Consider the following 26,340-nt stretch of genomic DNA (forward strand, 5'->3'; position numbering starts at 1 on the left):
TATCAATGTTGCTTGTTATGTAACTGTACGGTTTTCTGAAGGTGCAGCTGCAGGCAACATTAAGCAGGCATGGAAAAGGGAGCACTACACTCCCAGAAGGAGTATCAACAGGGAAACAGAAGAATGGTAACTCGCATATTAGAGCGGACTCAGCAATTTACATCCGAATTTCAAGACAGATCAATTTCATCAGGTTTGTAAGAAATCTCTGCAGAGGAAATATTTTTCTTTCACCACTAACTCAAATAGGTCTGAATACCATCATTCTGTCTAGGAAAAAAGTCTGTTCTTGGTTTTTACAAGGACTGGTGTTTAAGGGTTGTACAGCTAAAAGCAAGCTCAGATAAAAGACACCGCAGCATAAAGTTTTTAAAAAGTGCTTGGCTAGACATAAGTGAAGGACTATGTTCAGTTGGAGTCATTCATAAATGCCTGGGAAAAGGATCAGCCACAATCTTAGAGACAGATTTTTCACTGTGTTTTACAGAAAGAACAAATTCAAGTGTCAGGGATGCTTCTGCACATCTAGAGTTCAATCCTGCTCAACAAGGTATCATGCTAAGCTGTACATTACGATAAACTGCCCCCCGACAAAAGCTTTCTCCTCTAGCATTTGTGGACACAGCAGTAAATTAATACAGATTCTGACACTCATGCTTCAAGACTGCCCACGAGCCTCTCAGCTATGGAGAGAGGCAGGCCAGCTGAGATTCACTTGCAGAATGGAGCCCCCCAGCTGCAGCAGGGGACACGGAAAGACTCCATGACAATCAACAGACCTACAAGGCAGCTGCATTCACCGAGACTTAATTCGCCCCTTTTGGAGGAGAGTCTCAAAATATTCCTCATATCCCAGGAGTACCAAATCAAAGAGTCATTTCCTGTTCTGGTATCAGTCTACTTTCTCCTTTGTTTTAAATACAAATATAAGCCTTGAGACCTGTAGTTCCTGGAAAATATTGTCTTTCGTTGAAATGAATGTACATCCACAGAGCTGATCTCCAGCTCTTATAAATCTTTTTTCCCAAAGGAACACTTGCTCTGCTTGAAATAACTTTAAAAATGCTAGGCAAAAAAATTGTAACAGACATCTGTTAATTCAGAAGAGGAAACTTCCTTAATTTTGGAGGGCTTTTATTTTGGATGATACATACATATCCCTTAATGTTTAAATAATTTTCAGGCAAGCAGAGCTCTCTTGGGCTTGGCTCTTCATTTTGCAACCTAACATAAGCTGCTGTTAAGTGGATTGTGCTCCATTAAATACAATGGCAGAAAGCAGGAGAGGCAACAAACACATCAGCAACTTTTCCAAAATCTCGGTATATTTGCTCTACTCTATTTGCCTCACTTTTAAGACATTTTAAAACTGAAAATTAAAGAAAAATAGCGAGTCTGTTATAAACTGACTGCATGTTTTATATGTTTTCCATTATTCCCTGCTTCTTACTTTGCCTTTGCTATAAGAGAATCCTGCATATTGACTGAGATCAGACCAGTGGAGCTGTACCTCTTGGATTACCTCCTTTCTCCTCCCAAATAGACTCATGGCAGTAAAAGGTTTGTTTGTTGGTTGTTTTGGTTTTTTTTTTTTAAACTGTATTACTCTGATGGCCAGACTCTCTCTTCACATTGATGGGAGAAAACTTACAATACCTTAGAACTTCCAGAACCAAGTTTTCATGGTATTGAAGAACATCCCAATACCTGAAGAACTGAATATGTTCTTCAATTGTATACTGAAGAACATACCCAATATATAAGTGCATATAAAACATATGGACAGGCAAGAAGATAAGCAATAAGCTTCTTTTTTCTTCTTTTTGAGTAAACAACCAAGCGTAAAGCAAGGTTGCATGAGCACTCAACAAGCTCCTCAAGCCAATTTGAAATCCCTCAGATTGCTACAACCTGAAAGAAAGTAATGTTCCTTGGAGAGAGAGATCACCAAGAGAATCATGGCATGCAGTGTAACATCCCACTGGCACACAGAATCAACACCACCACGTGTCAAATACCATTAACTGTTGCAGCGCTGGTACCCAGATGCAGAAGCCTCACCCAGCATACTGTAGCAGAGACCAAGCCTCACTTCTGTTGGGAAAATTTTCTGAGGAGACACCCAGTGAACCTCATCAGCCAGCCAGTCTGTACTAAAAGCACCAAAACTGTTTCCAGTATGAAATAAAGAAATAGATCTGCACCTCCGACTGGCTGACATGGGGCAAAAGGGGAACATTGGTTACTTAGCATTGGTGTGAAAACACAGGTACTTCAAATTGAAAATCTGACTGGTCTTTCATATTAAAAAAAAAAACCCAACAACAAAAAAGCCCTACCAAACTCTACCTAGTCAGTAGAAATTTTAATTTGACTTATTAAAACATGGATGGGATATAAACGCTGTATACCACAAAGAAACATAACCAGCACTTGAAATCAGCAGCTAAGCCTGTAATGGAAATTCCAGTGATCTTGCCCAGACCTCATGACAATTCCTTTCATTTTGTTCTTCTAGGAAACTATAAAGTTACAAGGGGAAAGAAAAAAGCCAGAGTGCATATCACACCCTGTGATGCACTGTCAGGTAGTCTTCCAAATGTCACAATAACCAACTCTGTGACAGGTAATAGAAGTTTCCAAGAAAATGTCCTGGCTAAAGCAAAAAGTCTGGCATACATTTTCATAAACGACCAGAAAAGGGGAGTGAAATGGAAGAACTCTACACTCCTACTTTCCCCAAGAGTTTTTAAGAGCTGTTCAGGAAACTAACATGCCAGAAATGAAGAAAAATGCAGCAAGCATTATATGTCTGTATCATTTTTCAATGCCTAAGCACCATCACTATCCATAAGTATTGTAGTCCAAGTCACAGACATCATGTAACTGTCATAATCATGCCTACACCAAACTTAAACAAAATCCACATGAAAGCAAGGATCTGTCTGCACAGCCAGTTTCAGGGTGGATGCCAAAATTTGTTATAACTTCTATTAAAAACACGATAAGTTGCCCATCCCCTACCTGGAAAGCATTTCTGTAAGTTGCACAAAGCCAGCATATGCCAATTCAAATGCACCCCTGTGTCTTGATTGCAGCAGATGATGTTTAAAGTAATCACCAATATTTTTAACCTAAAAAAGAAAGAAAAAGTTAATAAGCCATTTGAAATTACATACACATAATTTATTTATATATGCAAAATATTTTGCAGTTCAAAGCAACAATCTGGCTGGAAGGGTCACTGGTACAAGCAAAAAGCAACTATAATAAACACCCACTCACTTTAATGATAACAAATATTATAGTCATTTTTTAGATTAAGGGGGTAGTTCTATATTCTTTCAAAAAGTCCAAAAATATAAAGGACATGAAACTGGTTATTTGTCTGTGATGGACATATTCAGATTTTAAGAGAAGAAAGGGACAACTCTGATTTTCAGGGGAAACAAATGCAGATTCCTTCTTGTTTGCCTACAGTCTTGCCAAAAACTACAAAGAAAATGCCAACTAAAGCACAAGAGCAGAAAAAAAATTCTTAAAAATATTTAAGATATGAAATTCAAACTCCAAAAATTGTACCGAAGGGAAACAAATCTACATTAGATTAGGTAATACATCTATAAATACAAATTTCTAATGTTCCAGAATTCTGCATAATTGCTGTTGACCATTAGAAACAATTTTTCAATGAGTGTTAGAATCTGAGCTATTTTTAAAAGCATTGAAATTGTAAATGTGATACCTAAACTTTCACTTATAGTTTATTTTCTAGAATTCTATTACAACACAAAGTTTTTAAATCTGTTTGGAAGTTTACAGATCACACAATCTCATTCCACAAAGGATAGGCTGTCTTGTTCATTGGGTTTTTTCTTTTAATTCTCATCAACTTTAAACTAAACTTCCCACTTGATTTGTTTACAATGCATAGCACATACTTAATGCCCTTATGCAAAAATTTACTTCAGGACTCTTTCCTAAAAGTTCTCCAGTGAAAGCTTCTTCAAATCTTTTATACAAAAATATGCATAAAATCACGTCAAGTTTCTTATAAAATTCTGCTTGTTCTGTTACTTATACAATTGCTCTAATACTTTAATAGCCTGACAAGTAATTAAGTTGGCAGGGAAGTTAATGTCATATCTACCTTTATGGTTTTTCAACCTCCTGTTAAGTAATTTGTCTCACCCAAGCAATGAGATTTCAATAATTTAAGAAAAAAAAAATCTGGGACCATCTACATATTTCCTGCAGCTAAAACTTACCTAATGTGAAACACAGAATAATTGGAGATATTTGAGATAAAAAAGTTATTTCTGAGTAGATTTTAAGGTAGCTTATGTAGCCATGGGATTTAATTTCAGCTTTCTAGTCCAAAAAAGAGAAGTAAGTGCCCTTTATTCACAAGGAACTGACCCACAGACAGGGCAATTCTCCAGGTGTGTAAACAAAACCAAATCAAGAAATCCATACACATGTAAATCAATCTACCAGCCTGTCCCAGCACCACCCTTTTGCCTCTAGAACTCACAGGATTTATTTTTTTTTTTGTCACATACTTCCAACTTTACTATTTACACTTCTGAGTTTCTTGCAACACCCACGCTGACTAGAAGCTTGCATCAAACTGAACTCACAGGCTGGAAGCAGCACTACCATAACTCAGTTCTTGGTCAGAAATTTAGAATATAACAGGTGAACCTTACTAATTCAACTATGTACAGGATCACACTTGCTGCTGAGGGCAAGAATCTGGGTATTCAAGATCTAATTCTCTCCAAGGTGTTCCAAAAGATTAATACAGGCCATGGGAGAATTCAGTCTTTACTTCTGCTGCCTGCTTCTTTTCACTGTGGCACACAGCTCTGGCAAACTTATCTCCTAAAATGGTCTTAAAACTTCCCAGGTGAGATAAACAGGAGTTTGAGAAAGAACTAAATGCTTCTCCAGACTTGGAGCGCTCATGATTTGTATGTCATATGACAAAAAAACCCACAGAATCTTTATTAGATGTCGTTCTGGTGGTTAGACGATACTATTTATATTGATTTCCTTAACAGGCACAGTTCTGAGCCTGCCATCTCTGGACTTTTAGGATCATATGGAAAAAGAAAAGTATGCATTTGAATAGTGAGATTCCTCCAGCATTTGAATAGCGAGATTCCTCCACCTGTACTCTGCACTTCCTACGACCATTATTTCTAAAAGCAAGGCCACCATGTAAAATGGCTGATGTTTTGAAGACTGCCACGTAAACCCAATCTCTCACTCAAACAACAAGAAGAGTAAATCTGATGTTGTCCCAGCTTCCTACAATCAACATAAAGGATCATGCAGGAGCTGCCTCCCTGCCAACCTCTCCCCCACAGGTACACAGTACAACAGGCAGCATTACTGCTGCAAAGAGTAGCCCCCCAGCATCACACTGCCTGCCCAGAAGCAGCTCTGTTGTGCCATTTCCTAATGCACACCAGCACTGTAAGACACTGCACTTCCAGCTGCATGCTCCATTAAAAAGACAGGTACAATCAATTAGAAGACTGTGAGCAAACTCAACACTCCCTGTGATCTTTTGGGTAAGTTATGAGAGCATTGATCTCCTAAAGCACAATTCAATATAGTTATTGACCTAGATGGAGTGGAGCATGGTACAACAAGAGTAAGATTTGCAAAAGCATGGCACTCGCTGGCCAAGAGGTGCTACCTGATTTCTCTCAACCATTACTTAGCCTGGCTCAAGGCAAGCTGACCAATGTTTCTCTCAAAGTTTTCCTTCTCTGTATTCTTAAATCTCTTCCAATAGTTCCAAAATTAAGAAAAAGAATACGCAACTTGAAAGAAAAGTTCTACATGCATAAGACAACAAATTCCAATTTGCTTATTTGTCAATACTGAGAAGTGACTAGGTAAGTCTGAAGCCCTAGCAGTTATGGCATTGACATTTTTTGTCATTTCTCATGAAACCCTCTTTTTTTTGTACAAAACACAGTAATGACCCAAAGTTACAAAAAGTACAGAGAAAATGCCTGCAGTTTTCTTTGGGTATTCCCTTGCAAGCCTGAGGAAAATCAGGATTTCAAACTGACTTCTCATCCATTAGCATTCTTCTTCTTCTGTTTTACACGAAGATATCTGAAGCATTAACAAGCTGAAGAGGTATCTATAGGAAAAGAAGGTATCTTTATAGAATCACAGAAAATCCTGAGCTGGAAGGGACCCACAAGGATCATGGACATCCAGCTTCTTCCTTAATAATGTATTATTTCTGAAAGAGCACCTATCAGTGTCTGCTTTCAAAAACAGAGATGCTGTAGTTAGAACTGACTCATTCTAAAACACCAATTCCTCTGTGACTTGGTGCAGATTAAGGAACATAATGGTGGAAATGATCTCTGGTCTCTCATCTGCCCTCCAGACCCCAGCAACAATACAAGCACAGCTGTTAACCAGATGAAAACATGAGGATTGGAGACAATGCAAGAATAAAGACACCAACACTATTTCCATGGCACCCCAACATCAGATAAGAAATAAAATCTGGAGTATGTAATACTATTTTAAAATGTAAAGTTTAATTTTAACGTAATGTAATGTAAATGTTTTATTTTAAAAATGTAAAGTTCTAACACCTAAGGAAAAACTAAGTAACTGTTTTCGGTTGGAAAGAAAAAGAGGTTAAAAGTAGTTGGTCTTTCATATTTCAGTCTTCTATGCAAACTGGTTTTGTTGAAACATATGTAAATGATGTAAAAGGTCATCAATTAAACCAGAAATTTAATAAACACAAAATATTTCCCAAATAAATGCCTGTGGTAATCTAATTTCTTGTAAACACTGAACTCAACGTTCTGCAAGAGACCCAGATGGCATATTAACATTTCTGATTCTCATATTAAAAAAATTGGAGGAAAAAGATACAGTCACATTGCATACAAATTATTCATAACAATGAATAAGAGGACGACAAGGACTAGTCAGCATGCTTGACTTTCAGAACTCTTGACTCTGATGCTAATTAAGGAAGAGTTTTAAGCAGAATCCCAATATGTAGAGTTCAAAATGAGACAAAAGAGACTTTGAATAGGAAGTCAGTTTAGAATTTAGCAATTCGATTAGTGACTAATATATCCTGAGAGAGAGACAACAGGGAGGGTGGCAGGCAGGCATTGGTATCCCTAAACACATCACACATCTCATAAATAACCCAATACAATTAGAATGAATGAGTTTTTTAGTAATGTATAATAACTTCTTCATTTATCTGTTTTTAGAGACGGCACTGGATCTGAATATCACTGGACCAAAACAAGACTGATAACCAAGTACAACCAAGAAAATCCTTACACCATGGCAATTAAATGAAATTTAAAATGCACTTTTCCTAAACAGAACACAGACTTAAGGAAAAAAATTTCTGAAAACTGCCTTTGCCTCACCACCACCCAAGAAGAAATTGCAGATTTTATTATGAAAATTATTTCCCTACCTGTTCTACAGTAATCAATCCCTCTGAAGGTTCAGATGTCGTCTGTGAAGGCAATAGTTTACACAGTGTCCCTAAGAGCAGAGATACTTCCTTCATGCTTCTCCAGCAACATACAAGAACCATTTGAGCTGTGACATCACACACTTGCCTGTCTTTGCCTTGAAAACAAAAAGACAACAAATGCAGTAGCATAACTCAAGGTTCTCAGATGCAGGTGTGTAATTTAAACTTCACTTAGCCTGTCTTACAAAACACAATTAACTATGAAAAAACTTCTAAACTTGCCTGCCCAAAAGACAATTCAATCTTGTTGACCCTAACTGCCTGCTCAATCATTGCTTTACTTTCTTGCACTTGGAAAAAGCAGTAGTATAAACATTTTATCAGAGAAGTGCTGTCTTAAAGAGTAGAGGTCTTTTGGTTACAATTCCTATTTACTCGCACACCGAGGCACAGACACGCGCACCTTCGCAGGCAGGCACTCATCCCCATCCACCGCTCCCCGGACGTGCTCCAGGAGCTCCCAGAAGGCAGAAGCGTTTGTGACGCGCCGCCGCCACCTGGTGGCCACTGCGGCACTTGCACGTGTTTACCCTTGTTCTCGTGGAGGAAAACAGGCGGCCACGAGCATTTCAAACATACGAAAAAGCAACCGGGGAAAGGAAGTTCAGAAACTTGCATGAACTATTAAATTTTAAAATGCACGGATATTCTATAAGTTTATTGTGGCCTACACTAAAGATGTCAAAGTTTACAATTCCTTTATCGTTGTAAGGTTCAGTTTCATAGCTGCTATTCATTAAAACAGACAAATACTATCTAACATTTTCCTATTAGAATATTTCAAGCTGAAGTTTCTGCTTATGTAATTTTATGCAACAAGTTGTATTGCATGAATATAGTCTCCACCGGCCTCATGTACACTGGAGAGGAAAATTAGAGTAACACTTCTCAACAAGAAATACTTTTGAATCATTGCTTGATAGAAAAGGTGTTCAAGATTACCTGGCCTGTGCAGTTAAGGCAACAGAGTCTAGGCCAATATCAAAATAAATGATTTTCACTTGTATCTTAAGAGAGATTAACCACAATCTTCCAGAAGCATAGTGAATTATTCTTTAAAGCCATGTCCATGGATAACTAGTTTCTGACAGGTAAGAACTAAAACATCACACAAGCAAGTAATTTCCAACTGATCATCCACATAAAATGACTCCTCTATAAAAAATACCTTGAGTTAATTATTTGTTCAGCCTTGGATTTACCTCTCATTTCCATGCAAATATTTTTCGTTGGGCTCTGGTCAGCCAGCTTTTCAGATCCTTCTTTGCAGTGATCTTTCAGAATTTTTGCTTGCATAAAATAATCATTTGTGTCCTGTGGTTGTATCTCATGCAGAATCATCTGCAGGCGATCTGCACTTTCTGCACATTAAACAAGAGGGATATTTAAGATAGTATAAAGAAATGGAAGTAGAAGACAAAACTGATGTAACTTATATTAACTGATGTAATATAAGTACAGAAGAAAGCTATAAGCATTAAGAAAGAAAAAACACAAGGTTCTATGGTGATTAGAATGATCAAGGGAAAAAACCTGAATTTACAGCCCCCCATTTTGAAAGAGATGCAACAATACACTCTGCAAATGTTTGTAGGTTTTTTAGTGAAGAAGTCAAGAAAACTTTATCAGAAATTAAGAGTGACCAAAAATTATGACATAAAATGAGAAGCTGAAAGGAAGGGGTGCTCAGTCTAGCTCTGAATGACTGCAAGATAGAGAGACCTACAGGAGCATCAGATTTGAAAGTAATTCTTTTGGGATTCTTTCTGGTTCTTTACCTGGATCACTGTCCATTGGAATAAGACCCTCTGGTGATGAGCTCTGTACTACTGGTGATACCACAGCAGAGAGGCTATATGACATCAGAACGAGCCTGGTCACTATTTCCTTCCATTCAGACAGCAGCGTCAAGTTACTTAAGGAAAAAAAAGTCAAAATCACAACCAAAACACAACATGGATTAGAAATAATTTCATATTTAAAAGAAAGAACCAAAATTACAAACACTTCTGCAACAATATTTATGAAAATGATAAAAAGGGTAGAGATTGAAAAGTCTTAAGGCTGAGTTTACCACATACAAAGGAATCATCAAACACTGCAGCAGTCACAAGACTTCTAAAAGCCACAGGTACCAGCTTTCCATATAAGTAGTACTGCATGATTTTCTGTTCTCCTTCACACCTCTTCCACTGCACTTAAACATGGAGTTACAACTTTCCATTTAGCATGTTTTGCTTAAAATATGGAGTTACAACTTATTTAGTATGTTTTACTTACTTGAAGGGTAATTGCTGCAAAGCCCCATTTATACAGTGCACTCTCCCATACATGGGGAATGATGCTGCTGCTTGAAGCAGAGACTTCTTGGCTTGGAATATTTCTTCTTCAACATCCACCAACAAAAACTTGATAACTGAAATATTTTAAAGCACAGATTTACATTGTACATTCAACACCGATTTTCTAAGAAACAAATCTGCTTTAAGAAACAGAAATAAAACCTGTGTACACAACAATTCAGTGGAACATGCACAGCAATTTCCTTTATTATACTCTTCCCTATTTTGTCATTGAAATATATGTTAACATTGATCATCAGTTACCTGAACTCCAGCAATATTTGTTATAGTCAATTTAATCTGTCTATGAACCAAATGGCAGCTGTGAAAAGCACAACCTACATCCTATGTTCAGGGACAATCCCACAGCTCATGATGAAGTCACAATAAGTTACCAACACCATACTGCAAGTCAGACTTCACCCTTACAGCCACATTAATACAATGTCACTGGTCAAAATAATGACAAAAGCCATCTTATAGAATATTCAACAGCCTCAACACAAACAGGACTAGATTAAGACCTTAACTAAAGAATGTGGCTTCTTAACAGCAAAATACAATATACTTAAAATCCTGATAAAAATAAGGATCTCTTACTAAGCCTCCTACCAAAAGCCTTATTGAAAAGCAGCCAACTTTCAACAAATATTAAAAAACCTTTCCACAAAAATCTTACCTGCCAAAGTGTTCTTCTCCACTGTACTCACTAATGTGTTTTCATCCAGCTGGGGGTTATGCTCAAGCCATTTTCCTAAACAAATGTGCTGCAGTCCTTTGTGATATACTAAAAAGTTCAACAAATATGAAGCAGTGACACAATCATATGGCTTGGTGCTTGTGCTAAGATCAATTGCTGCTTGGAATAAAAGATTGAGATTTTCAGAATCCTGAAAAAAAAAACCAAAGCAGTAATATTGTTAATCTAGTTGAGCTTCCAGATTGATTTAATTAAGCTTCTTACCACCTTGGAATCTGAGAACCCGTTTTTCATTAAGTTTGCTGGTACATATTTCTTTAAAAACGCTTGTTTTGTGCACTGATGACCTTACACTCAAAACACGCATGTGCATGTATTTAGCAAGGATACAATTACACAGACATTTAGGATGGCGACAGCCATTTCTAAAGCAATATTCAATTACACTGCACCTCACAGGAAATTTTTTTTTTTCAAATTAACGTGTTTTATCGGCTAACGGACATTAAAGAGAAGAACAGCTTACTTGGTAGCAGTATTTGTTCATCTGTACTAATGAATTTTAAAATAAACTTTCATCAGGTTATTACAGACAAATCAGTATCAATTCAAAGGGCAAAATTTGTGAGGAATCAAAGAAACCAATCAGATAATGAAACCTGAGATCAATCAGAAAGGATAGGAAATAGGGAGCTGAATTTCCTAAAAGTACAAGAATAACCAAGTCAAAATGTCTCAATCATTTACAAAGAGAAGTCACAGCTAAGCCAAGGCCTTGCATTAACTATTTCTCTGATAGTTCATAGTCATACCCACCCAATGAACTTCCCAAACTCCTTCATCCATTAGTGAAACAAGCCTCCTTAGGAAGTGATGAACACTACTGCAGGCAATTTGGACTGGCTTCTACGGTTCGGGATTCCTGCTCTGTACCTAACACAAGCACCTGACATACTACAGAACATCCATCTTCCACAAAATTACTCCCTCTAAACTCTTCAAGTTCATACCTGTAAATTCAATGCAACATCACGTAGTTTCATCAGAAGTCTAAATGCCAGAATTTTTACTTCCTCAAAAGTACTGGCAAAACACTGGATCAGAGTTTGGACACGAGCAGAATCAATTTCCTGATCTAACTGGAAAACTTGTGCCTGGCCTGTTCAAAGAAATTAATGCCTTAGACAGTTGTGCTGCAACTCTTTCCAGAATAAGCATTCTCTTCATATTCTCCTTTGCTAAAAGCAGCATTACATTTCAGCCAAATTATTATTTTAATATTATTTCTCTTAATAGGTCTTAAAATACCATATTTACCATTGTTAGGAATAAAAAAGGCTTACCTTATTAAAAAAATTACTCTTAGTAATAAAGAAAATAACTTGTTGCCAAAAACAGAATCCCATTTACGCCCTTTAAACACAGCATTACAAAAATCTTTACTTAGTTTTGCTTAAAAACTCTTTTCCTGTAAGTATGCAATATTTGAAAATAATTCCTTTCAAAAAAGAGGTTGAAAGCTTCAGTGTGTTTTGGCGCTTGGTGTTTTCAGTTAATTTGTCATAGAAATAATCCCTAAAAATGTAAGCCATTACAATTTATTTTGGTTTTAATTTAGATATAAATGAGTTGTGAATTCTGGTGACTTGACTTAGTGCTGTAAAGAAGGCAGAAATTTTAGGATGTAAACAACTACACCATAATACAGCACAGAACACAACAGCTGAATTGCCTTTATAGAAGTAATGTCCAATTTATAAAATCCTCAGTTGCTATTATAAACAACTGAGGATACTCTCTATTTTTTTTAAAAAAAAACAGTAATAATATACTACATACTCATAATAATAACATTAATGTGTTCATTTATCCAGGGGTTTTGAGAAATTATTTAGCAAGATGGCAATTTTATTCCCTCTCAAAAATCAACTTCAATATTAGACAACCAATTTTTTTAAAGAAAAGGTTACAATTTAGGACTGAAACATATTTTTATGTTGACCATGTGATCCAGAGACAAGATTTAGCAAGAATATCAATACTCCAAAGCTGTAAATACTTATTCATATTGCCATAAAATCCTGAAGAAAACTTAAAATAACACCAGCATATCATCATTAACAGGACAATAAAACTGTTTTTTATTTAGCAAGAGGATATGCAATATTTTTCAACCAAGAGTTTTTGTGAATTCAGCATTTCGAGCTATCAAGATATATGTGCAGGAAAAAGGAGCGAAGTTACCAAATACATTGACATTTGTCCAGGAGTTCTCCTTATAATAAAAAAATAAACCTTCCTAAAAAACAGGCTATGCAAGAAAATCCAAATTTACAGAAGATATACAACAGGCAATTATTAGTATTTACTTCAATATTCCTTTTTCCAAAAAAAAAAAAAAAATTACTATGCTCCCTTGAAGTAAAACAAAAGCGATCCAGGAAATGCCACAGAAATAAAGGACTAAGACTACCCTTTTACTTTGACAGAAAGTGAGTAGCCAGTATAAAAGACACTTCTTCAATACCTCCCATTCCTGCAGTCTATTAAATCTATAAATTAGATTTCTCACCTTTTGGAACAGAAAATATTTCCGCTATTGATTCCAAAATACTTAGTGCACAAAACCTGGTTGGGTGTGATGAACCAGGAAACAATACCTCAAAAAGTCTGGCACATACAGATGACATGAAATCCTGGAAGGGAAAAAAAGTCACAAGAAAAAAATTAAGACCATGTACTTGCTGCCCAACAAACAAAAGCCTAAGTAGCTGAACTCAGGACATCCTGCTTTACTCCAAAAATTGTGACCTTGCAGATAATTTTGGAAAAACAGGAGGCAAACATTCACAGTACAGTTTTTTGTTTCTTAGAGAACAGTGAAGGCTGGACAATCATTTGTATTTTTAAATACAACAGTTTCCTTTCCCCAGGCCCACAAAAAGACACCCATTGTATCTAATCCTGAAAATTAGCTGACCAAGAAAAGCAGTACTCAAGGAACAGATTGACACAAAGATACTGATGATATGAGCCTTTAAATAGAATAAAAAGGACAAATACAAAAGAAGTCTTCATGCTAAAGCTCTTGTCATTCATTCTCTCACTCACTGATGATTCTGGAGACCTAGAAAAAGACTGAAGCTCAACTGATCTCTGTTTTAAGTCCAAGTAACACACATCAAAATGGCCAGCAGATGACAGGACATTTGCCCAATTTTTTTTTTGTTTTTGGATTGAGGGTACATCTCCAGCCGCTCCTCACTTACTGCTGTTTCAATGAGCAATCCCTCATAAAATAACCTTTATTGGTTTCAAACAAAATTTACCTTAAAGACACCCTCCAAATACCAATGGGCATTCAGTTCATCAACAACAGCATATTTAGTCAAAATAAACTTGCACAAGTGCATCAGAGTGGACAAGCTCCCCAGCACTGCTTGGCTTTACAGGTTTTTCTCCTTCTGCACTATTGCCTAACACACACACAGAGTGCCTAACTTACCCAGTGGTGTTCAGGAACAATGAACTCTCAGAAATGCTACCCCACCTCTATTACCTGCATCTCTAGCAGTCTACTTACTTTGTATTGCTGCAAAATCCTCAAAGGAGGCATTTTAGTTGACTTCTCAACTAACTCTTGCTTAGTTTTATTTTGCTCTAATTTATAAAGCACTTGAGAACTTTCTTGTATCCTGCAAAATAACTTTTAAAACAAAAGAAAACATAGGTGAGACAAGAATCATTGACAGTGAAATAAGGGAAAGGCAGATTTCCAGCTTATTTTCCAAATCACACTGCTTGTAATTTTTAGGAAGTTGGCATACAGCATAACACAGAAACAGATCCTTCCCTCTCCATTCCAAATCCAAGGTTTTGCTTCCCACCTCTCTTGTGACCAATTTTTTTCTCTCCTCCCTCTACACCTCCAAAATCTTCTTCCATCTCCCTCCTTAAATTCATGCCAAGCCTTCTCTTCCTGTCTCATTTTCTGTGGAACTGTGTTCATCTATAAAAAAACTCAATGCAAATAATTTCTACAGCCTCAGTGTCCTTTAGAGTTTGACTCACTTCAGAAGTGCTTCCTCCACCTCTTTTACTACCTGTAAATAATATTTCCTTTCTTATCACACTCCCATCTAGCATGACTTTTCCATCTCATGCTCCTCAGTCTGCACCAGGTAAGAATGGAAAGAGATAGGATTTCTCTTTTGGTTTTGCCAAAGTGATTCCCTCACTTTCCTCCCTTCTCAAATTAATTATTTTCTCCTTCCACACTGCCTTTCTTCTGCCATAAAGATCTTCCAAGATGTTCTTTATACATACATGGTTCCTCATTTTATCCCTATCCTTCTACCATGAGCTACGTGTGACCTTGGCAAGTTCCACCAGATGGAGAGACTCATTCCCTGCAGACTGTAATGGCACAGCTAAATCACAGTGAATATTCTTCTACTTTGTTTTTCAGGTCAGGTTTCTGAGGGTGCTGAATTTGCCTGAGCTGTGACAAGTCCATGTAAGCACAGCTTTAGGCCACAGCAAAGGCAACACAAGGCTCACTGCTGACTCCAGGGCACATTGCTTTGGTATTGGCAAAGTGTGCAGGTGCTGGCAGGTCAAGCAACAGCCACCACCACCCATTAAGTTACCCTGCCTCTGCCACTTAATATTTTGTTTAAGCCATCCTTGCCTATGAAGACTTAAAGCATACTCCTGGTCTTAGAGCTTCTACTCCTTCCAACAAGCAACTTTGTAACACACTCATTATTTCTTTTAAAATGGTGTTACAACTAACACAAGAGGCATGTTAGACATTGCTCACAGTTTGAAATTACCTTTCTCAGCAGAGAAACGATCTGTTGCCTTACTGAAGGAGACTGGTTGTTCAAGTTGTACATCATAAAAAATTGAATTAGTTGCATTTCTTCCAGAGACACAATTTCTGTAGTGCGATGGGTTTCACAGAGTAAACCTAAAGCATCAATGCAAACCTGAAAGATATTTAAAAGTTCACCATGAAAGAGTTACTGACACCTGTGATGACACCTTTGTTTTAATACAATACTAACACAGTAACTAGGATCAAAGCAATTATTCTAATTTAAAAGATACATAAATGACTGTCCCTTTACCTGGCTGTGCTGATGAACTAGACCCTGTTTTATACACTCAGTGGATACAAGACCACTGCTCATGATATTTGAAAGTTCCAGATGTCCATGGGCCCTGGCTGTTCTCAAGCATGCCATCAGTGCTCCAAGAGCTCCTCTAGTACTGCAAGAGCCTGAAGAAAATGAAAACCAGTAATAATTACTGTTTGACTAATACAAGCAATGTACTATTTGCAATGTTCATCAGAAACTCCCAATACTTTCAACACATGACCCAACCCCTTTTATTTCTACTCCATAAATCCCAAAAGATAGATTAAACTAGTTCTAAATCCCAAAAAGCTTCATCTCAAATACGCCATATGACAAAAACACCTTGTGAGGTCTCACAAGCCATTATTTTAGAGTCACACTAAATTACTTCAAAACAAGAGAATCATAAATCTTGTATCCACATATTTACAAGAAAAACCAATCTCTTACTGGACACACCTGTGTAAGAGATAAAAAAAAGTAGTAGTAGAAAATACAGAAATCTAACAAAACCCATTAAAGAGAACCATAAGGCACCCACGGGATTTTGCTCATAGCACAGAGACACACTTATAATTATTATGACTTTCACCTTGAAATACAAATAGCAATAATAAGCAACTGGAATTTTTCTCCCGAATTAATTCTAACAATAATAATAGACCAGAAATCACATGGTTAAGATTTTTTAAATCCAATCATAATTACAAATACAAAGTTTATTTTCTTACCCAGATTAGCATCTGCAGAGGCCTGAAGAATTCTTATCATGTAGCTCAGACTGTCAGGATTACATTTGAGCAATTTTGGTAAATAGTAATCTATTATATAAGTAGTTTGGTCATGGCTCCCTTCACACAGTATTACCAGAAGAGGAGAAACCCAGATGTTGTGCCACTGGTCAATCCAGGTGCCTTCCTGAAAACTCGAAGTAAAATGGGCCCTGTGATTTGTAAACATGGTTTCCAGAAGATCACTAGCGTAAGGTGCAAGAGACTGATCATTCATCACATCCAGGATTTGCACTGGAATTGTTCTGTCCAACTGCAGTATATTTTCAGTGCCCACACATTCCACCAGACAGCCAAGAGAAGCATATTTCCCTTTCACGTGCCAATCCAAGCTAAGTAAATGCTTTATCAACGTTGCAAAGAATGGGTCTGATTTTCCATTGGATCCAGCAATGGTGGTTTGGTGTATCTGAAGAAGATTCTTGAAAATCAATTTGGTTTGGTGTCTGATGGCATCCAGAGGGTGGTCCCAGTGTGTATAAATGTATTCCAGCAGCTTCCCAATTATATCAGAGTTCCCATTAAGTTTGATTTTTAGATTTAAAGAGCCTGAAACAAGGGCAGCCAGTGCTGAATTAGTCCAAATAGCAAGGATTCTAGACAAAGATGTTGCCACACTGGATTCTTTTAACCTTTTAAAAAGAACAAACAAAACAAATTACTGCCTTCATTTATCAGTATTTTAAAAAAATTTATTTTGTATTTCAGAATAACTATTCATCACATTCATTTACCTTACATGAAAACAGATTAGGAGACTCAACCCATTCATGGAGGAAAAGGAATGAACACCGAAGTGACCAACTGGATGTTGCCAAGTACATGCTTGGTTACTTGATGTGCTATTAAGTGGCTGCAGCTAAACCCCCTAACAATGGGGAAAAGAAACCATACAAGCCCCACAACAATAAAACAAAAAAAATTACTATGCACCTGCTAACATTTGAGCAGCATTATGTTGTTACATGCTCCTTGAAAATGTAAGGAAAAATTTTCATTGCCATATAAAACCATCAGAACTGAGTATCCTATGTGCAAAAACAAGATCACAAAACTGATCTCCAATGCACAATCAAAGGTTGAACTAAATACACATTTTAATCTCCAATCCAATAATGCTGGTGGGCCCTTAGATGCAAGCAGTCAGAAAAAAACCAACCAAAACTCACATTACTTCAAGTATTCCACATACTGGCACACTGCTTTCCTCTGAACTTTCAGAAGGAGAGGATGTGATGTCCTGAAACTGAAGTATGTCTCTCTACATAAGAACTGATACTGACACACCTTACCATAAGGGAATTGATAAATTTATCCCATTCATGTTAGAAAACAAAATTTTAGCATGCTAGAAAAAAACTGAAACTTAGAACTATATATTATACTACTACTACTACATCACTATATTTTTCAAATTTACAGAGTTTTTATGAATATATTAAAAAGACTGCACCATTTGTGACAAAACCTAGTATCATTACACTGAAAACATCTGAGATATTCCACCAGGACCACAGAAGTCATGCAAAAATAGAATTAGAAAGATAAACCTCTTCTCCCAAACAGGAAACAAAACAGATCAGAACACAAACTTACTCTGAACTCAATGACAACAAGACTGATGCAATATCTAGTAATAGTTTCTCTCCATTTTCACCCATGCTGCCACTTTTCCAATCCAGCATAGCCAGTGCTCCATGGCAAAGGAAGAGCAGGACCGAGTCTGGGAGTTCTGCTGTGCACAGAACCCCACAGTTCCTCACGAACCACGCTGGCACACCTAAGTGCTCTGTTGTCCCAAGGAGCAAGTCACTGATCTGGAACACAAAACACACCCATTACAGCACCTCAGTACAGCAGAAAACCTGCTTTGTGCGTAACTTAGAAGAGCTGAAGAGATTTCTTGTAAATAGTGTTTGTCAAATTCCAAACCCAAGTCTTATTATTTCATATAGCAAGGAGAGAAGAAAGCGGGAGTATAATCCTAAGGACTGATAGAGAGGCTGGCAAGCCCTGGTATCTGCATCAGCAAAGCCTCCAGACAACACTGATAGTACAGGGTAACAATGCCATGATATTGCAGAGTCTTCAGCCAGGAAATACACTTACCAATGAAGGTAATTCCTCAACCGGCTCATACATAGCTCTGGTGAAGAGAATAACAGCCAGTCCTGAGGTAGTCTGAACAGTCTGCAGGAGCGTTGCTACACAGAGATATTGTACATTAGAATGCAGCAAACACTGCGTGCTAGAACTATGTGGAAAAATTATAAAATATGGCATTTAATTTTGCTAGACTACTTGTAGTTAGTTGTATCATCACAAATCTGCAGTGTCCACCTGGATAGCAAACATTAATAACCTTATCCTCCAATGTAATAAGAAACTGCTAATATCTTTAACAGAAGAAAACACAGGACTGCTGTGGCAGAGACTACTGACGTGTTAAATTCTACTACATAAAAATGTCTGTATGAGAAGAAAACCCTATCAGTTATGGGGTGCCCATAAATAGTTCTGACAGCATATTTCATAGAGGTGTAGATATTTCTGGTAGGCACAGACATATGGTGACTCTCAAAAGCATTTCTGTTAGTTTTAGAATTATCAATAACAGCATTAATCTTGGTATTTGTTGTGAGATAAATTAAACTGTGCACTCTAAAACTCCAGTCTGCAAATCATAGCTCACCAAAAAAACAACTACTGCTCCCACTCCCATTAATCTCAGTAATTCAATTTCCATGCAAGATAAACTAAGTTTTTACACATACAGGTTGTTTACCACAAAGACAACAAGTTAATAAAAATATTAGGGTTTGAATGTTACTAAACTTACCATCCATTAGGAAATTTGTGCAACTTTTCAGTAAACTACACATACTTTGCCAAACAAAAGATTCACTGTGTTTCCAAAGACTTCCCTGGATATTTTCTTGCAATTTCTGTATAAGCATCATTGAAACTTTAATGGCTATCAGTAAATCATGCATCAGCTGGGTCTGAACTATACGATTTCCATGATTCTTTCTGTGGAAAAAAAAGAGACAAGCAAGCACACAAAAAGCAAATTAAAACCATTCTTCACCATTCCCAGAAAACCACATTCTGCCAACTTTAAATAGAATTAATGGTAAAAAATAATGTATTGCTTGAGTTGATCAAATATGTAACTACAGGAAAACAAGGAGCAGACTCAAGGGTAGTTTGTTAAAATGAAGCTAACAAACAAAAATTACAAATTCTGCTACATTTTCTGCTGGTTCCTGTGACAAACTTTCATTCATGTGATTCTGCCTGAGCAGAGCTGAACTTCTCCAGAAACTTTCTAAAAAGGCCAATAGAATGCAGTGCTACTCTTTTCTAATTTTTCAAGTAGTTCCTCCATCTATGAAGGACATTTCTACGATTTGACTTTCTTCTAACAAAAAGGCAGAAAATATCTAAACTTTCAGTGTACAAACCACTTCATTAAGTACCCTTCTCCTCTCAGTTCAGAATGCGAGACCACAATGAAGCCACCTCACTTAATGAAATCCTGGAAAGTGTCAAGTATATCAATACTGAATTAAACACTCATGGAACATGAAAGAGTTTTACTCTACCTGAATTTTACATCAATTAATTACACTCTTTAGCCACAATTCAGATAGCAAAACCTTAACTCAAAGGCCTCCCTTAATATCAGCTCTAACAGTATCAGTGCCTTACCTCTCTTGTATTATCATATTGCCACAAAAGAAAAGAATCAGCTTTTATTTAAAATCTGCATCAATGTAAAATATTTCTATCTTTCATCAACGTATGGCTACCAAAGTGATATTTTAAACCAAACCAAATTATCTTGCAAGAGAGAAATAAAACCAGATAAAGTAGAGCTTCTATTGAATTCACTTGCCTGTTTTCTTCCTGTATGTCAAGCAGCAACTTTTGCAGAAACTGAAGAACTAGTGAAAATAATTATGGTATAAATTTACTTACAAGAGAAATAGAACAGAAAATTTCCAGCAAAGCAATCACACATACATCTCAATACATCACACATACCCATCTACAATGAATAGTTACCCATACAGTGGTCGTTCTTCCATTCCTTCAACAAATTAAACTGGTATTTCAGTATAGACAAACACAAGCAATGCTAAAACAAAATCTCAAACTGTTTTGCAACAACCTGCTACAAAACAAGTTTCCAACCCATTTGGCCTAATCCAGTGAGATATTGACTCTCCCTACCACAATTGCTCACTGGTACTCAGATTTGTATCAGGGTTGCCCAGTAAAGAAAAACTGACCCCTGGAAATTAAAGGTATAAATCAGTCTTGTCTTTCACAAAAAAGTACCATGTAAGGATACTAGTTTATTGAAAATTAGCCAGGAGGAAATCAGATCTAATAGATCTTCATGCCTGCTTCGTGTCACTTCTCCACGCACACCCCTCCCCCAGTAACCTGCTGTGAAGCCTATTTTAATATAAATGTGACTTTACCTTCTTCAAACAGGTTCTTAATACAGGCTCTACCTAGAGGAAAGAAAATACATTTTAAGTACTGAGTATTAGCCAGCACTATCTATTTTACATAACTGCAAACATCACTATCAGGTGTGGCATCAGTGTTGAGCAAGTTTAACCAGAAGAACACTCGAGGTCACTGTACCTAATCTGAAGTCCTCCATACAGGAAGCAAGGTTGTCCAGCACTTTTCTGTACAAATACACATCTGTGGTTTTCAGCTCTTCCCGAAGGCAGCACACAAAGCTTTGCACAGCTGGCACCATCAAATGTCCAGGAAGACCATTCAGTGAGCTGCAACACGAAGAAACAGCACATTTAGTTTGGTTTTCCTTAGGTGTTGGTAAACATCCACTGCACCAAAATCCATGTCAGCTAGAACTCCAATACACAGATGTTTCTTCCTGCATGAAAACATGATCAGTTATAAACTTAACATGTACATTCTCAGTTTACAGCTAGAAAACCTGCCAGAGGGGTGCACAGCTTTGGGGTGCCTGCAACCAAATCCAGGAGGGAAGCCCTGCATCTCAGCAGGACAGCGAATGTTTTCAGACAAAGAAAGAAAGGCAGCTCAGCACCAGATCTTAAAAAATGCTGAGGCTATGAAAAAAAATTCACTAAATAAATACAGCAATAATTGTGAAGAAAAAAATCACAATAAAAATAGGCACAAGAAACCACAATTTAGTTAGGATTCCTCTGAAATATCTTCTCTTGACAAAGCGGAGGTTTTGTGTTTTAAATTTCTATTCTAACATTGGATTTTGAAGTTCAAACTGCTAATTACACACTACGTTGTCTTTCCAATAATGAAATAGGCCAAAACAATGCTTCACTTTGAAAATATTTATAATTAAAGATTTTTAACTTAGAAAGAAAAACAGTACATATGCACATATTAAGTACTGCAAATTTTCAGTAATTAAGTTACAGCAATTTATAGTGAATGAAAAGTTACTGATTTCAAGCTAAGGAGAAGAAAAAAAAATAAAGGCTAACTACTGAATCTTTTACCTTGCTAATACTTTCTTCAAAGGATTCTTCACACCCAAGGAAAAATACATCTCTCCCAAAACATCCAAACAGGCTTTAACCATGGGATCACCTGCAGAGTTCTGATCCATTTGCTTCACCAATGGCATAATCTGTAATCAAAAGAACACATGATGAACAAAAAACTCTGGATACATCATTTTTAACAGTGGTAGATTTCCCTCTCATCCAAGCATATGGCACAAAACTGTCTCCTCTTCACCATTTCCCCTTGAGTTTCAAGTTCAAATAATGTTCCAAGAACAAAACCAAAACAAAAAATCCCCACAAAATAGTAAACTTGGTGTCATTTGCCTTCCACCACTTTCAGTAACTGTGGCCCTTGCTAATTAAGTACTAGAACTACAGTTCTACCTGATGCATGTGCAGCTGTTTTTTCTGTGTTTCCAGGAATGTACAAAACATTAGAAATTTATTTTAGTGCTGTATTTGCCATTAATAGTGTGCAGGACACACTCTCAGCTACCAAAAGCCACACTAAACAACAGTGAAACTGTACCTGTTTAATACACTGGATCTGCTGGATGCCATTTCTCAGCTCTGCACAGTGCAGAAGCAGAGATGCCAGATTTTGCTCTTCAGCCTTTGAAAACCCTACATTTGGAAGAAGAAGATCTTTTTATAAAGTAATTACAATAAGCAGTATAAATAACACATAATTTATAAGAAGACGAAATGCCTGCTTGATTCTTAGGGTCTTTTCCAGTTCCAGTAAACCCCTTTGTGCCAAACCCTTAAGTCACCTAACAACACCTTAACACTTTTTTTTTTTCTCCTAACAATTTAAAAAAAAAAAATCAGTTTCACTGGAACATAATAGTAAGGGACCTCTGGGGGTCATCTGGTCCAAGCCCACTGCTCAAATATGGTCACCTGGAGCCAGCTGCCCACGACCATGGCCAGGTGGCTTAGGATTATCTCCAAGGCTGGAGGTATCCAAGAGAGACTCCCCAACTTCCCTATTGAAGCTATGCCCATCCTCAGTCACCCTCACATTAAAACAGTGTTCCTCTCCCATTAAAAAAGATGTTTGGAGAGAATCTTTCAATTTGTGCCCATGCCTTTCTGTCCTATCACTATTCAGCACAGAAAAAATACTGGCTCTGCCTCCCTTATGTCCTTCCTTCAGGTATTTTTTACACATTGCTGAGATCCCCCTTAGCCTTCTCTTCACCAGGCCAAAGAGTCCCAGCTCTCTCAGCCTTTCCTCATAGGAGGGATGCTCCAGGCCCTTCACCATCTTAGCCCTCAGCTGGAGTCTCTCCAACATGTCCATATTACTCTTGTACTGGGGAGCAAAAAACCGGATGCAGCAATCCAGGTAGGACCTCACCAGTGTTCCTTCATAGCAACTTTAGTACACAAATCTTGTAATTACTTCATTTTGGGTTTTTTACAGTAAATATCACTGGAAGTCTGTCTCATCAAACAAGCAAAACAAATCCCCAGAATAAAAAACACCATTTGAACAGTAGGTTTGAAACAAATTAACTACACAAAAAACAAAGACTGGGAAAGCAACCTCCAGAGAATCCTTCCAACCTCAGTCATTCTGTGACTCTTGAAAATTCAGTGTTATCCCACATGTAAAGGCTAACACATCAGATATCACTGAATTACAGGCCTGCAAGTAGGACTACAAATAGGACCTTCTACTACCTTCACACCACAGATAAAGAGTTTTCAAATCAAAGCCACAATGCTTTAAAGGATTTTTTTGACTCTGCCAAGGTAAGAAGTCACTGTCATTACACAATAAAACAAACCACAGCAGAGCAAACATACCTAAAATTCACAAAACAAAACCACTAGAAATAAAGCACAGCAAGCAAAAAACCAGATCAATTCAGTAACTACTCAAAGGCAAGAGAAATCACACATTAATTCAGAAAAATACACCCTACTTACTCTGCAGTTTTTCAAGCTGATGATGATCAAGAAAGAATGCATCCACCTGAATTTCCTTCTTCTTCTTTAAAACCATTTTAGCTGATTTAGAAATGCCTGCTTAAAAAACAAATAACAAACAAAAAAAATCAAAACAACAGGTCACATGGTTTTAAAAACATAATTACAAACATTTCCTACAATAATGGTCTTTTCACTGTCCTACTGTCTTGAAATGTTTGTTGCTTTAACTGTTCAATTTTTCTCAAAGAAATAGCTATCTTTGATTTTAACAACTTCAGCTATTTCCAGCATTTCATCCAAAATTCACCCAAACTTCACGATGCAAAATGGAAGCAATAGAAAAGGGGAATTGCTGTAGGCATGTCATACTGTCTCACTGGAGTTTTCCATGCACTTCTTACATAGTCTGTGGCATGACCCTGGATCACCATTTGGAAACATCATACAGAAGCAAGGAATTAACACCACAAAACTTCCCTTGCTCAGTTTTGTTGTTCAAAACTCATTCAACTTGTAATAATGTCAAGTAAGAACTGTGCAGCAAACCGAACAGTTCTGCTATTATGGATGTTACAAATAGCAAGTTCTTTTTGAATGGCAATGGTGATTTAATATGTGCTACAGTGTCACTGACTCAAAAGCGTATTATCATGGAACAGCTGAGGTTGGAAGGGGCCTTTGGAGCTCATTTGGACCAACCTCCTGCTAAAGCTGGGCTAGCTGGAGCTAGCTACCCAGGCCCATGTCCAGGTACCTTTCTAATGTTTCCAAGGATGGAGACTCCACAGCCTCTGTGGCCCACCTGTGCCAGTGCTCGGCCACCTTCACTCCACACCCAGTGCTTCTCAGACCCTCCGTGTTTCAGTCTGTACCCATGGCTCCCAGTCCTGCTACCGGGCACCACGGAACGGAGCCCGGCCATACCTTGTCTGCGCCCCCTCTCCACACACACGAACTCTGGGAAGCTCTCCAGATCCCCTATTATCCCGCCTCACCTGTGGGGCCCAACGCGGCGCCCCAGCGCCTCCGGGCGCTCACGAGCACACCAGGGCCGGCCCGCCCGGCCCCAGAGGCGGCCGCCGCCGGGCCCCGCTGCCCGCCACTGCTCCGTACCCTCCCCGCCCGAACAACCCCGCGCTCTCGGCAGTACCGGGCGCTCGGATGGACCCTGAGCCGAGCAGGGCCGGGCCGGGCCGGACCGGGCCGGGTCGCCTCCGAACCGCGGCCGGGGCCTCCCTCGCCCTGGCGGCAGCGCGGGCCCGGAGCACGGCGGCGCCCGCCTGGGAAAGCGGCTGCAAGCAGAGCACCGCAGCAGCAGGCAAGGGAAGCACCGAAGGAACACCGCTCGCCGCTTACCCCAGCACAGCCTCACCCGCGGCGCCGCGTCCCTTCCCGGTGCCCGCACCCCGCCCCACCACGTGCCGGCCGCCGCCAACCGCGGCGCTCCCCGCCCCCGGCCCGGCCCCGCGGCGGCACCGGCGCCGCCTCACGCCGGGAGCGCTCGGGCACCGGAGCGCCCCGCGGCCGCTGCTCGCAGTGCTGCTGCGCGGCGGAGCCGCAGCGACTGCCGCCTTTCCTTGGCAAGTACATGTCCTAACTAAAAGGTGAACCTACGCGAGTCACCGAGTAACAGAATCCGTCGGGTTGGAAAATCCCTCTGAGGCCATCGCGTCCGACCCGTGACGGAACGCCACCATGTAAATATACCCACGGCATCGAGTGCCACGTCCAGTCTTTCCTTAAACACCTTCAGGAATGGCGACTCCACCACCTCCCTGACCAGCCCATCCCAATATCTAATCTCCATTTCTCTGAAGAAATGTTTCCTAATGTCCAACCTAAACCTCCCGGTACTGATTAAGGCTGCGTCCTCTTGTCCTATCTTTAGCTGCCTGGGAGAAGGGGCCAACACCCACCTGGCTACAGCCTCCTTTCAGGCAGTTGTAGAGACTGAAAATGTCATCTTTGAGTCTCCCTTTCCTCCTGGATAAACAACTTTGTCTCCCTCAGCAGCTCCTCATAGGATGTGTGCTCCAGACCCTTCACCAGTTCCACTGCCCTTCTCTGGGCTCCAGAGTCACTGGACTTTGTAAGACACAACTATCTTTCCTTATTTTAAATGTATTCTCAGCTTTGGAAAAAATTAGTGATGACTTTGATGTATCCCATGATGACCTTAGGTTGTGTTTCTTGCCGTGTAGTTACTCTCCCTCCTCAGTTCCTGAATGTCCTCAGCAGATTTACATGGATGCTGTGCCTTTCGGAACCTAATCTGTCAGGTGCCCTTTGCTGCACACAGTGGCCGCTCGGCCTCCCTCCAGAGCCAGCTA

The 26,340-nt window shown here is 38.7% G+C and overlaps 1 protein-coding gene across 3 annotated transcripts in view; it reads right to left on the reverse strand.

The window, feature by feature from the left end:
- Positions 1 to 25,397, reverse strand: part of THADA (THADA armadillo repeat containing) — a 154,371-nt gene extending 128,974 nt beyond the window's left edge. Inside the window, exons 1-22 of one of the 3 annotated variants that reach the window (XM_041477307.1) lie at positions 25,367 to 25,397; positions 24,008 to 24,103; positions 22,599 to 22,693; positions 22,061 to 22,191; positions 21,189 to 21,337; positions 21,020 to 21,052; positions 20,428 to 20,476; positions 19,369 to 19,559; positions 18,639 to 18,733; positions 18,126 to 18,346; positions 16,470 to 17,161; positions 15,727 to 15,878; positions 15,430 to 15,585; positions 14,178 to 14,300; positions 13,167 to 13,290; positions 11,605 to 11,753; positions 10,574 to 10,784; positions 9,833 to 9,968; positions 9,331 to 9,467; positions 8,755 to 8,913; positions 7,490 to 7,647; positions 3,025 to 3,134 (exon numbers count right to left, since the gene is read on the reverse strand). In XM_041477307.1, the coding sequence (XP_041333241.1) occupies positions 3,025 to 3,134; positions 7,490 to 7,647; positions 8,755 to 8,913; positions 9,331 to 9,467; positions 9,833 to 9,968; positions 10,574 to 10,784; positions 11,605 to 11,753; positions 13,167 to 13,290; positions 14,178 to 14,300; positions 15,430 to 15,585; positions 15,727 to 15,878; positions 16,470 to 17,161; positions 18,126 to 18,346; positions 18,639 to 18,733; positions 19,369 to 19,559; positions 20,428 to 20,476; positions 21,020 to 21,052; positions 21,189 to 21,337; positions 22,061 to 22,191; positions 22,599 to 22,693; positions 24,008 to 24,083 (3,347 nt within the window). In that variant the 5' untranslated portion in view covers positions 24,084 to 24,103; positions 25,367 to 25,397. Of the gene's footprint in view, positions 1 to 3,024; positions 3,135 to 7,489; positions 7,648 to 8,754; positions 8,914 to 9,330; positions 9,468 to 9,828; positions 9,969 to 10,573; positions 10,785 to 11,604; positions 11,754 to 13,166; positions 13,291 to 14,177; positions 14,301 to 15,429; positions 15,586 to 15,726; positions 15,879 to 16,469; positions 17,162 to 18,125; positions 18,347 to 18,638; positions 18,734 to 19,368; positions 19,560 to 20,427; positions 20,477 to 21,019; positions 21,053 to 21,188; positions 21,338 to 22,060; positions 22,192 to 22,598; positions 22,694 to 24,007; positions 24,107 to 25,366 lie in introns of those variants that run through there. The other 2 variants (XM_041477306.1, XM_041477309.1) reach the window with 2 other exon arrangements.
- Positions 25,398 to 26,340: the final 943 nt, after the last annotated feature.

This window comes from Pyrgilauda ruficollis, unplaced genomic scaffold (assembly GCF_017590135.1).
Source record: "Pyrgilauda ruficollis isolate IOZ18807 unplaced genomic scaffold, ASM1759013v1 scaffold4, whole genome shotgun sequence".
Lineage (NCBI taxonomy): Eukaryota > Metazoa > Chordata > Aves > Passeriformes > Passeridae > Pyrgilauda > Pyrgilauda ruficollis.